This window comes from Schistocerca cancellata, chromosome 2 (assembly GCF_023864275.1).
Source record: "Schistocerca cancellata isolate TAMUIC-IGC-003103 chromosome 2, iqSchCanc2.1, whole genome shotgun sequence".
Lineage (NCBI taxonomy): Eukaryota > Metazoa > Arthropoda > Insecta > Orthoptera > Acrididae > Schistocerca > Schistocerca cancellata.
The window spans coordinates 848,607,551-848,621,558 of record NC_064627.1 but is presented as its reverse complement, the minus strand read 5'-3'; the positions used below and the strand labels follow the sequence as shown (position 1 = coordinate 848,621,558).

Below are 14,008 nucleotides of genomic sequence, written 5' to 3'. Positions count from 1 at the left end.
CAATTTATCTAAAACTTTATTGACATTGTCCACCAAGATCTGGATAAACCATAATACACGCAGAGACAAAATTTAACTTAAATAACAAAACACCACAGATATCGATTCAGTATAACCCACTAACATCGCTGGTAGAATTCTCGGCAAGTAGATGTAACCATACATTGTCGCTGATCATCTGACGCAATTGCTGTCACGAAATTTGAAGTGGGAATTTATTTCTGACCTTCATTAATGAAACGTCGGAACATAACATGCAACTGATTACTACTAGAAAAACAGCACAATAATATAATCAGCACGCAGACAGACAGCGACAGAAATAGCAAAATCGCTGATCATCTGTCACAACTCGAAACTGCTGTCACTACAAGTCAGCTACAGATTAAGAGTTATTTCTGACCACCAATAAAAAAGACAGAACAAACTACAAAAGTGATTATTATTGCCATATTAACGTAAAAGACAACCAGTAACAAATAAATAGCAACAGAAACAACGATGTCGCCTGGAAGGCAGGACTTGAAAACATATGTTAAATCGTGTTGTTCATAAGTAACGTATGTGTAATACAACAAATGTAACAAATGCGTAATTGGTTGTACACTGAAGAGCAAATGAATCAGCTACACCAGCTTAATATCGTGAAGGGCCTCCGCGAGAACGCAGAAGAATCGCACCACGACGTGGCATGGACTACACTAATTTAAATGAGCCACAGGGCCGAGCAGTTCTAGGTTCTTCAGTCTGGAACCGCGCGACCGCTACGGCCGCAGGTTCGAATCCTGCCTCGGGCATGGATGTGTGTGATGTCCTTAGGTTAGTTAGGTTTAAGTAGTTCTAAGTTCTAGGGGACTGATGACCTCAGATGTTAAGTCCCATAGTGCTCAGAGCCATTTGAACCAAATGCTAGAGCGAATTGACACCATGAATCCTGTCGGGCTGTCCATAAATCCATAAGAGTACCAGGGGGTAGAGATCTCTTCTGACCAGCACGCTGCAAGGCATCGCACATATGCCTATTACTGTTCATGTCTGAGGAGTTTGGTGGCCAGAGAACGTGTTTATACTCAGAAGAGTGTTCCTGGAGCCACTCTGTAGCAATTCTGCACGGGTGGGGGTGTCGCGTTGCTCTGCTGAAATTGCCCAAGTCCGTCGGAATGCACAATGGACATGATTGGATGAGGTGGATCACACAGGGCGGTTACATACGTGTCGCCCGTCATGTGCATCTTACCGGAACTTGTGTTAACATCTATGGATTTTTTTTTCGGTGAGCTGTGAAATGTTTCCATTGATGGCTTTGCCGTTTGCCCTTGGGGAATCTGAATGATGTCGTACGTTATCACCCTGTTGGACCTTAAGGCCCACCGTGACAGTGCCAATTGGATGATCCGCGTTCTACGAAACAAGAATGTTTGATCTGTCGTCTCCGTGTGGTAGAAATTTCTTAACGCGTGTCTGATTACTTTTGAGTGGAACTATTCCATTGTCCCGTTGTGGCGGGTGTTCGGTTTTCATTTGACTTCCCCTTATCTGTATTAATAAGTACCTTCATCTTGAAGTCACTATAGGCGAACTAATTTAAATGAGCCACAACGGCTGCTGGAGCTTGTTCCAGCCCTAATACATACTGAGTATATGTTACAGACTTCAGGCTTGGCCAGATACTGCTCTGAATGGAACACTAACTTCTTCTACGGCACTACAGAGAAACTGAAGTATTATATTCGTTTGCGTCGTATTGTAGTTACGGGTCAATGACAGCTTTTCAGTGACTATAAACAACTGGGCACATAATTTTCAACATTTGTCTCAATAAAAGGATCAATTATTTCACATATTAACACTAAACTTGATAATGATACTGAATAGAATGTAAACAAAATATTTATTCTTATTTACTTTTTTTTCAGATCGGAGAGGTTGTGGAGAACTGGAACCCTGAAACTTCTGAAGTTGGTAAGTACCTCGTACTTCCCATTCGTGAAAGCTGGCTAATCTCATTCCTTTAATTTTTGTAAACATTTCTTGTTCTTAGTCGGCCTTCTGCAGAAATCATTGTTATGAAAATTACTAGTTTCTGTTAATAAGATAAGCCTGAATTTTAAAAAAAGTTACATGATTTGTATGAAATAGAGTTTAGAGTTCTAAAACGAATTTGTGATCCAGATTTTGAAAACTACTTTCATTTTTTTTCACAAGATATATTTTAAATATCTAAATAACTGAGGCACAAAGATTTTAATATAATTTCAATGAAAGTCTGTATCTTTATGATTGTTTTATTTCGTTAGGAGATATGAAAATTACTACAAACACTTCTCTCAGCAACATTTACTTTACATTTGCCTTTTTTGATTTCCTAACAGAACCTTCACCTTTACTCTCTTTCTTCAAAATCCAGTAATAGTCGACCTGTGTTCTCTAGCTCCACTTTCCCTGGTAACCCTTCTCCATCTCCTTAATGTATTGATGGATGATTTCTGTTTGCTCTTCATTACAGTGTCTCAGATCTTCTGTGACGCAGTCAGTATGGGAGTGTAGGAATTGGATTGAACACTCTTGCTGTAACTTCTTTAAATTTCCCAACACGACTTTGACGATATTCTTGTAACTTGGGTGTTATGTATTCGCTAGAAAGCTTACAGTATCAGATCTGAAGGCAACCCATGCTTATTTTTCTCCGTTATCCGTTGTATTCTTAAATTCATGATAATTCATCAGTTAGTGAATTGAAGGTCAAACAAATCCCTGTTTTCAATTTTTCTTGACAGATGAGAGGATCTTTCATATAAATAGTCTTAAAATGGAATCCATCTTGTGTAAGAGCTCTTAGAGACTGCTTTATCCAATCTAGTTTTGTAAGTAGTGGTGGAAGCAATACTTTCAGATATACTTTCAGATATACTTTGTGTGTTCTACAAGCTGTTCATGAAAGATATTCTTTGTCCCAGGCACAAAATGTCTCCGATTTGGCCAAATCTTTACACTCCAATACTTTCATTTTGCCCGGCTGCCCCATTCACATAAAGAGCAGGGCATTTTCGTGTACCCAGCTTGCTGCCCTAACAAAATACGTATATCTAAAAATTAAATAAATTTCATTCCACTAAAAAAAAAGTGATAGGACACTGAAGACAGTTTTGAAACAAGCATCAAAGAGTTGGTTAACAACATATTTTATCTTCAGTCATCTGTTATCATGCATACTAGTGTAATCTGAATAGGCTGTACTAAAAGATTCCATTCCTCACTTTTTACCCAGTACGAGTTTATGCTCAATGTCTAATTGTAAGGTTGTTACTTTGATTTGCTATGATGAAAGCGGTACTGATGGACAATAAAGGCGGGTTAAAAGCTGTGAGCTGTCTGGGGAAGTTAGCCTTGCATTACTGCGCAACTGTTTCACCAGGTATCCAGTCTAGCTTACCAAATTCCCAACCAGACTAACCTTAATTATAATCTTTTAATAGTCATACGACATCCGGTGATATATATATATATAAAAGTGAATTTAAATAAAAAGAAATAAATCAGTTTATATTTGGAAATTTATTTTAACATTGATCATTGAAATTTCAGCATATTAAACGTGAGTTATAACTGAGCTGGTGCCTTATTCAGGACTGTGAAAATGTGAGTTTGCAGTCTTATGGAACACATCAAATATGGAGGTAAGATCGGGAGACTGCATACAACACTGCATTCATAAAACAACACACAAAGAACGTTGAAACGTATGCAAGAGAAAGTTAACCACTACCAACAGATTCAAATTTTCACCCAAAGAAGATACGTTCGTAGCACAATCCTGTCCGTCATGTAATTACCACACACTGGTATACTAAATTCATATTAACTCTGTGAAATCTTGGCGAAAAGAATAGCTGAGGGCTACTTGATGATTACACCACATGCTTCACGTGGTCAACTAGGTTTACACAAAGCGTATAACTCCACAATAATTTTGATAATTAAAATAAATTAGATCGAAAAGCAATTTACAAAAGAAAAACCTCGAACTGGTTACTAACGTCTTACTGTTAACCTGACGGGTCAAACAGTTATATAAGCACGTGGTACTGGTCTCGCAAAGTACACCCCACGTGGGTTGAACATAAAGAAAAGTTGCTATATTGAAAAATATTGTCAAGACGAGACGTTATAATCACACAAGCATTCGCATTTAAGATTGATCTTAGTTAGAGTTACTGATCAACACGTGGTTCCACTTTACTCACAAAGTAGTGACAAAGCAACTACCGGAAAATAATCTGAACTTCACACGAGAATTACACTGCACTGCAATTTAAGATAACATTAGATATTTTAGAGCTAAACCTGAAATAAAGGTGATTAAATTTTCAGTTAGGCTGAACTTAAGAAATCCATTGTCCTACGGACTTAGCAGACACGCGCTTAGCCGGAGATCTTACCACTTCAGACGCTCGCCACGGACCCACTGACCTGCGCTCCTACCGAGCGTGCTTCCCAAATACAAACGGAAGTGACCAGAGGGGCAGCTTCCTATACCAACATGACAACGGACGGACAGGACCATACTAAGGATAGAAACCTCTTTGCTTTTAGAAAGCATAGCTACCTGTTCCGACGTTGGTACTACTGTTCTCTAGCAGACAGGCTTGTCTGCTACCCTCAAGCATGCAACTAGAAATACATTTGCTCATTCATCCTCTCACACAGAAGGGAAGGGGGATGACAGTATCTTATCATATACAGTATATAAAAGAAAGCGGATGTAGGTTCCGTATGAGACTGTGTGACATGAATTACATATAAACTGTGTTTTAAAGTGTAGTAGTGTGATAGATCGTTCTTGTTTATGTGTTAAAGTTACACGTTCCACTACTCAGTCTCCTCCCAGATAGTCAGAAACGCCACAGTAAATTTAGAAGAGGAATTTATGCCGTAAATGACAATAGATTTAAGAAATTAAACATGAAAGGAATCCAACAGAGATCTTTCATAATGACCTTAGTGTTGACTCTAAACTTTTTTAGGACTGAGATTATGTAATTGAATGAGAATAAGTGCAACTGACAAGAATGCTGTATAAAAAGTAATATTTAATATTAATATCGCGGATAAAATTTATCAGGGAAGAACTTTGCTTTTTTTAAATATAAGTAACTACTAACAAAAACACCTATGCTCATTTCACGCGGAACCACGCAAGAGCACGATTCCCGGCGGGGTCAGTGATTTTCTCTGCCTCGTGATGGCTGGGTGTTGTGTGCTGTCCTTAGGTTAGTTAGGTTTAAGTAGTTCTAAGTTCTAGGGGACTGATGACCATAGATGTTAAGTCCCATAGTGCTCAGAGCCACGCAAGAGCACATATCGAAAGTAATACGTGTTGCACACCACATTCCGGTGGACCACACTTAGCCGGCCGGTGTGGCCGAGCGGTTCTAGGCGCTACAGTCTGGATCCGCGCGACCGCTACAGTCGCAGGTTCGAATCCTGCCTCGGGCATGGATGTGTGTGATGTCCTTAGGTTAGTTAGGTTTAAGTAGTTCTAAGTTCTAGTGAACTGATGACCTCCGAAGTGAAGTCCCATAGTGCTCAGAGCAACTTTTTTTTTTTTTTTTCTTTTTGACCACAGTTCGCATGCGGATGCAGAAGGCAATGGAAGCAACTGCATTACACGTGGCCTGTAACTGAAAAGTGTCATGATGATCTCTCCACTGTCAAGAAGATTCCGGAGTATTCCCCATTCGGATCTCCGGCGGGGACTGCCAAGGGGGAGGTGACCATGACAAAAAGATCGAATAGCCAACGAAAGGATAACATTCTGCGAGTCGGGACGTGGAATCTCAGAAGCTTGAACGTTACAGGGAAGCTAGAAAATCTGAAAAGCTAAATGCAAAGACTCAGTCTAGATATAGTAGGGGTTAGTGAAGTAAAGTGGAAAGAAAACGCGTATAGAGTAATACCAACAGCACCAGAAAATTGTACAAGAGGAGTAGGATTCTTTATGAATAGAGAGATATGGCAGAGAGTGAGTTACTGAGAACAGTTCAGTGACAGGACTGTTCTCGTCGGAACAGACAGCAAACAAACGGACAGCAGTAGTTCACATATACATGCCGACGTTGTAAGCCGAAGATGGAGAGAGAGAGAGAGAGAGAGAGAGAGAGAGAGAGAGAGAGAGAGTGTATGAGGATTATGAACGAGTAATACAGTACGTAAAGGAAGACGAAAATCTAATAGCCACGGGGGACTGGGATGCGGTGGTAAGGGTAGCAGTAGAGCAAAGGGTTGCGGGAGAGTATGGGCTTGGTAATAGAAGTGAGAGAGGAGAAAGACTATAATTGAGTTCTCCAATAAATTTCAGCTAGTAACAGCGAATGCCCTATTCAAAGATCGCAAGGGGTAGAGGTATACTTGAAAAAGGCCAGGAGAATACGGGAACATTACAGTTTAGATTGCTTCATGGTCAGGCAGAGATTCCGAAATCAAATACTGGATTGTAAGGGGTATCCAGGAGCATATATAGACTCAGATTACAATTTGGTAGTGATGAAGAGTACGCTGAAGTTAACGAGACTAATCAGGAAGAATCAGTGCGCAAGGAAGTGGGATACGGAAGTGCTAACGAATGACGAGATAGGCTTGAAGTTCTCTGAGGTTTTAGATACTGCGCTCATGAGTAGCTCAATAGGCAGTTCAGTTGAAGAGGAATGGAAATTGCTTAAATGGGCGACCACAGATGCCAAAAAGAAAACCATAAGTACGAAGAAAGTAACTGTGAAGAAACCACGGGTAACAGAAGAAATACTTCAGTTGATCGATGAGAGAAGGAAGTACAAAAACGTTCAAGGACATTGAGGAATGCAGGAATACAAGTCAATTAGGAGTGAAATAAATAGGAAATGCAGGGAAGCTAAGGCGAAATGGCTACGTGAAGAAATGTGAAGAAATAGAAAAAATAGGTGATTGTTGGAACGATGGCATCAGTATACAGAAATTCAAAACAACTTTCGGTGAAGAGAAAAGCAATGGTTATAACATTAAGAGTGAAATGGCAGTTTCACTATTAAATGCAGGAGAGAGAGAGCGGGTAAGTGGAAATAATACGTCGAAGGTTTCTATTAAGGGGAAGACTTCTCTGATGACGTGGTGGAAGAGGAAACAGGTCGATACAGAAGAGATAGGAGATCCATTATTACATGAAACAGCTTTGGAAGAGTTAAGATCAAATAAGGCAGAAGGAATAGATAACATTTCATTGGAACTTCTAAAATCAATTGGGGAAGTGGGAACAAAACGATTATTCACGGTGGTGTGTGGGACGTATGAGTCGGGGGACATGCCGTCTGACTTCCGGAAAAATATCAGTCACACAACAATTCGGAAGATTACAAGAGCCGACAACTGCGAGAATTATCGCAAAATCAGCTTAATAGTTCATGCATCTAATTTGCCGACAGGAGTAACATACAGAAGAATGGAAAAGACAATTGACGATGTGTTGGATGACAATCGGTTTGGCTTTGGGAAAGGTAAAGACACCAGAGAGGCAATTCTGACGTTGCGGTTGATAATGGAAGCGAGACTGACGAAAAATCAAGTCACGTTAATAGGATTTGTCGAACTGGAGTAAGAGTATGACAATGTCAAACAGTGCAAGATGCTCGAAATCCCGAGAAATATAGGGGTAAGCTACACGGAAAGACGGGTAATATGCAATGTACAGAAGCCAAGAGGGAACAATAAGAGAGGAAGGTTATGAACGAAGTGTTCGGAACAAAAAGAATGTAATACAGGCGCCACTACTATTCAATCTATACATCGAAAAAGCAATGGCGGAAAGAAAAGAACGGTTCAGGAGTGGAATTAAGATTCACTGTGAAAGGATATCAATGATACGATTCGTCGATTGAAAGGCACCCGCATGCCTTGCTCATACTGTGGCATCAAGCAGTCAGGCCTGCAAGATGAGTGGTCTGCCAAGCGAGTGGATTCATTTTTTTTATTTATCAAGTAACATGAACTCTAGTACTCACAATTAAGTTAAAAGTTATTCTCCTGCTTGGATATTGCGCAACGGAAACGCACATCTGACTATTAGTAATTTACATAACTCTGACTGTCCACTATGCACTGGCAATACCATTTTCGTTCTTATTCAACGGCATTGATCAACACGTGGCCATCGCACTGCATATGACTGGCGCACACATTATAAATTCTGGGTATCATGGCAACACACTATTCGAAGGAAAAGGCCACCAATCTTTTTCTTTTCACTTGCTTATTTATTCCGATAAATTCTATAACCTAAACACACAAATTCTATAACCTACAACAATAACACATGAGAAATTCCGCCCAGTGGGCATGGCTTTACATTGGTGATTCTCTATCTTATGGTCTCGTAATGGTTCAAATGGCTCTGAGCACTATGGGACTTAACATCTTAGGTCATCAGTCCCCTAGAACTTAGAACTACTTAAACCTAACTAACCTAAGGACATCACACAACACCCAGCCATCACCAGGCAAAGAAAATCCCTGACCCCGCCGGGAATCGAAACCGGGAACCCCGGCGTGGGAAGGTCTCGTAATTATTTGACGCTACAGTGCACTTTCTGGATAGGATGGTGGATCTTTTACTATATCTCACACTTCGACTCTCACAACCATCATCACGAAACTTTCCTCCAGACCGAGCGGTACAAAAGGAACATGCATAACCCACTACCTCTGAAACTACCTTGCTATTCTCCCATGCAAACCACACATACTTAAATCACATGACATACACCACACTGCAACATGGAATACAACACAAGGAATAGTCACAACATTATCGCTTTCAGCTTTCCCACTTCAATTAGTATTTATCCCAGTTTCACACGACACTGCCCCACTTCGTAATTTTTCTTTCCTACTATGAACTCTGGAGGATATATACAAGTCTTCCTGTGCAATGCAAGCCAAGTGGCGTTGATGGATAGACGGCTGACTCACCTTGCTTCTCTCTCAGAGTATTATAGTTTGAATCAAGCGTCACACGGAAACATAACACGCAAAGTAATATTAAGAACATATTCATCACACACGCGAGTCCTCAACTGATACCAGGACGAGTACTTCTCTTTATCCTTTGTCTCATACACAGATTGAGACTCACACAGTACTCACCACGTGGAAGTACTCGTCTCTAATTTCAAGTCCTGCACACGCCATTTCTTAAATATTTCCAACTTATAGTACACACGCTAGTAATTCAGCTTAACTTAAGCACTTGGAAGTATTTCAGCTTATTGCTACACGTGGTTTCATTGTGACCGTTGGTCACTTCCGAACATTACTACGATCCCCTTAATATTACCTGCCTGACATTTAATTCTCCCCACAAAAGTTCCTGAAATAGAGAAATTATTATTCCAAACTTCTCTTAAGTATTTCACATGCATACCATGTCTCCACTCTCTTGTCTTTACGGAGCACACCTAAGACAGGTCTTACCATCACTAGATCCAGCGGCAGAGTGCTGAAACATTGCCGTTCTTCAGGTCCTCTCGCACCTCTGCCGAAGTGGGGGAGCACCTTGCTACCGTATTGGTCAGCGCTCAAAGCTCCGGTAAGTTTCATCTCTTCGGTTCCACCAAAGGTGACCAAAAGATCGTCTCAAAGATGATCATATATTCACATTCACTATCTGCGGTTAGCAGACGACCATACATTCATTCATTTCACAGATCTCACCAAACTGGATGTAGGGATTTATTTTGTGGGAGTGCACATGTGATCAATTAATTAAATAAATAGTCATTCTTTCCCACACTGGTATCCGGCTTCGCTGTATTAATTGAAATTGAGTTATTATTAGAAAAAATATGTTGTACTGACAAGAATAATGAAGTATGTTGTACCTATTTTCAATGTCGGGCGGTACTGTACCCTTTCACCATAACATTGCTATCCTTAGTAAAAGTGGAGAAAAATTACAAGTTGTGTTGAATGGAATGAACAGTCTGATGAGTACAAAATATGGATTGAAAGTAAATCGAAAAAAAAAAAAAAACTGCAGTAATGAGATGTAGCAGAAATGGGAACAGCGAGAAACTTAACATTAGGATTGGTGATCATGAAGGAGGTAAAGCTAACGAATTCTGCAACCTAGGCAGCCAAGTAACCCATGATGGAGAGAGCAATGAGACATAAAAAGTAGACTAGCATTGGCAAAACGGGCGTTCTTAGCCAAGAGAAGTCTACTATTATTAAACATTGGCCTTAATTTGACGAAGAAATTTCTGAGAACGTGTATTTGGAGCACAGCGTTGTATGGAAGTGAAACGTGAACTGTGGGAAAACAGGAAAAGAAGAGGATCGTAGCATTTGAAATGTGTTGCTACAGAAGAATGTTAAAAATTAGGTGGCCTGATAAGATACGAAATGAGAAGGTTCTCCGGCGAATCGGCGAGGAAAGAAGTATATGGAAAACACTCACATGAAGGAGGGACAGGATGATTGGACATTTGTTAAGACATCAAGGAAATACCTTACATGGTACTTGAGGGAACTGTTGTGGGAAAGAACGGTAGAGGAATGCAGAGATTTGAATACATTCAACAAATAATTGAGGACGTATGTCCTGTTACTTTGAGATGAATAGGCTGACACGGAAGAGGGGGCGCATCAAACCAGTCAGAAGAATGATGACTCAAAACAACACTGCCCTACCTCAAAAGGGTGGTCCCTGCTGCTGAGGTTTGTCTGCATCTACAAGAGCCTTCCGGTAGATCCTGCCCTGCGCTGTACAGCTGTGCCCCCACAGCACCTGCGATGACGCATAAACCGCTCGTCAGCGTTTCTGCTGAGCCGATAGCGTCACAGCATGTCGCGGGCCGCCTGCTGCGTCTACCTACAACTACTAGATCATTATGCAGTTCACAACTATCTGGCAAAGGGTTGAACCAATTTCAAGCTGCTTCTCTACCGTTCCACTCTAAAGCGAACACTTAAAATCTTTCCGTGCGAACTCTTATTTCCATTATTTAATTATGATGACCATTTCTCCCTTTGTAAGTGCGCGTAAACCAGATATTTTAACATTTTGAGGAGAAAGTTGGTGATAGAAATTTCATGAAAAGGTCCTGCCGCAGCGAAATCACCTTTCTTTTAATGAGTTCCACTTCCATTCGTGTATCATATCCGTGCCACTCTCTCCCCTGTTTCGCGATAATATAAAACGAGCTGTCCTTCTGTGAACTTTTTCGATTCCTCCGTATGTCCTACCTGACGCTGATCCCAGTAGTACTCCAGAAGAGTACGGACAAGTAAACAGTTTCTTTGGAACAGACATCTTAAATTTTCTAAGTGTTCTGTCAATAAGTTGCAGTCTTTGGTTTGGTTTCCCCACAACATTATGTATGTAAGCATTCAAATTTAAGCTGTTCGTGACTGTAGTCCCTAAGTTCTTAGTTGAGTTTACAGCCTTTAGATTTGTTTGATTTATTGTGTAACCGGAATTTAACGGATTCCTTTTAGTATTCATGTGGATGAATTCAGACTTTTCATTATTTAGAATCAATTGCCACTTATCGCACCATAAAGGTATCTTGTCTTAATCATTTTGAAGTTGGTTTTGGTTATCTGATGACATCAAAAGACGGTAAATGGCAGCATCATGTGCAGACAATCTAAGAGTGCTGCTCAGGTTGTCTTCTAAATCGTTTATTTAGGTCAGGAACAGCAGAGAGCCTATAACACTTTCAGGGGTAACGCCAGGCATTACTTTTCTTTTACTCGATGACTTTTCGTCAGTTATCACGAAGTGTGACTTTTCTGACAGGAAATCATAAATCCCTTCACACGACTAAGTCGCTTGTGAGGAATGGTATTAAAAGCCTTTTGGCTTTTATCAGACTGATAACGAAGGTAAGAGCATGCGGAATAGTTTCCCAGATATGTGAGTGGCTCGAAGATTTCTTTAGTACAAGAGCCTACTTAAGTTGTCCTCGACGGCGTTTGTTCATCACAGACAAGGGTATCGTCAGCAGTGCCCCAGGGAAGTGTGGTAGGACCGTTGCTATTTTCGATATACACAGACGTTCTGGTGGACAAGATGAGCAGACATCTTCGGTTGTTTGCTGATGATACTGTGGGGTACGGGACGGTTCCATCATTGAGTCACTGTAGGAGGATACAAAATGAGTTAGACAAAATTTGTAGTTGGTGTCGTGAATGGCAGCTAGCTTTAAACGTAGAAATACACTCCTGGAAATTGAAATAAGAACACCGTGAATTCATTGTCCCAGGAAGGGGAAACTTTATTGACACATTCCTGGGGTCAGATACATCACATGATCACACTGACAGAACCACAGGCATATAGACACAGGCAACAGAGCATGCACAATGTCGGCACTAGTACAGTGTATATCCACCTTTCGCAGCAATGCAGGCTGCTATTCTCCCATGGAGACGATCGTAGAGATGCTGGATGTAGTCCTGTGGAACGGCTTGCCATGCCATTTCCACCTGGCGCCTCAGTTGGACCAGCGTTCGTGCTGGACGTGCAGACCGCGTGAGACGACGCTTCATCCAGTCCCAAACATGCTCAATGGGAGACAGATCCGGAGATCTTGCTGGCCAGGGTAGTTGACTTACACCTTCTAGAGCACGTTGGGTGGCACGGGATACATGCGGACGTGCATTGTCCTGTTGGAACAGCAAGTTCCCTTGCCGGTCTAGGATTGGTAGAACGATGGGTTCGATGACGGTTTGGATGTACCGCGCACTATTCAGTGTCCCCTCGACGATCACCAGTGGTGTACGGCCAGTGTAGGAGATCGCTCCCCACACCATGATGCCGGGTGTTGGCCCTGTGTGCCTCGGTCGTATGCAGTCCTGATTGTGGCGCTCACCTGCACGGCGCCAAACACGCATACGACCATCATTGGCACCAAGGCAGAAGCGACTCTCATCGCTGAAGACGACACGTCTCCATTCGTCCCTCCATTCACGCCTGTCGCGACACCACTGAAGGCGGGCTGCACGATGTTGGGGCGTGAGCGGAAGACGGCCTAACGGTGTGCGGGACCGTAGCCCAGCTTCATGGAGACGGTTGCGAATGGTCCTCGCCGATACCCCAGGAGCAACAGTGTCCCTAATTTGCTGGGAAGTGGCGGTGCGGTCCCCTACGGCACTGCGTAGGATCCTACGGTCTTGGCGTGCATCCGTGCGTCGCTGCGGTCCGGTCCCAGGTCGACGGGCACGTGCACCTTCCGCCGACCACTGGCGACAACATTGATGTACTGTGGAGACCTCACGCCCCACGTGTTGAGCAATTCGGTGGTACGTCCACCCGGCCTCCCGCATGCCCACTATACGCCCTCGCTCAAAGTCCGTCAGCTGCACATACGGTTCACGTCCACGCTGTCGCGGCATGCTACCAGTGTTAAAGACTGCGATGGAGCTCCGTATACCACGGCAAACTGGCTGACACTGACGGCGGCGGTGCACAAATGCTGCGCAGCTAGCGCCATTCGACGGCCAACACCGCGGTTCCTGGTGTGTCCGCTGTGCCGTGCGTGTGATCATTGCTTGTACAGCCCTCTCGCAGTGTCCGGAGCAAGTATGGTGGGTCTGACACACCGGTGTCAATGTGTTCTTTTTTCCATTTCCAGGAGTGTATATAAGTAGAGGTGAGTACGAAAAACAATCCCGTTATATTCGAATACAGTATAAGTAATGTCCTGCTATAGAGAATCACATCTATTGAATATCTGGGGGTAACGTTGCAGAGTGATATGAAATGGAACGAGCGTGAAAGGATTATAGCAGGGAAAACGAATTGTCGACTCTGGTTTATTGGGAGAATTAGGGGAAAGTGGGGTCCATCTGTAAGGAGACAGCGTATAGAACACTACTGCAACCCATTCTTGGATGTTCCTCGAGTGTTTAGGATCTCCATCAAGTTGGATGGAACGATGGCACTGAAGAAATACAGAGAAGAGCTGCTAAATTTACT

At 42.2% G+C, this 14,008-nt stretch overlaps 1 protein-coding gene across 1 annotated transcript in view; it reads left to right on the top strand.

Moving 5' to 3' along the window:
* The window catches only part of LOC126159271 (uncharacterized), a 538,531-nt gene that overhangs the window by 420,066 nt on the left and 104,457 nt on the right, over positions 1-14,008 (top strand). The window contains exon 4 of the mRNA XM_049916503.1: positions 1,917-1,962. Within this exon, the coding sequence (XP_049772460.1) occupies positions 1,917-1,962 (46 nt within the window). The remainder of the gene's footprint in view (positions 1-1,916; positions 1,963-14,008) is intronic.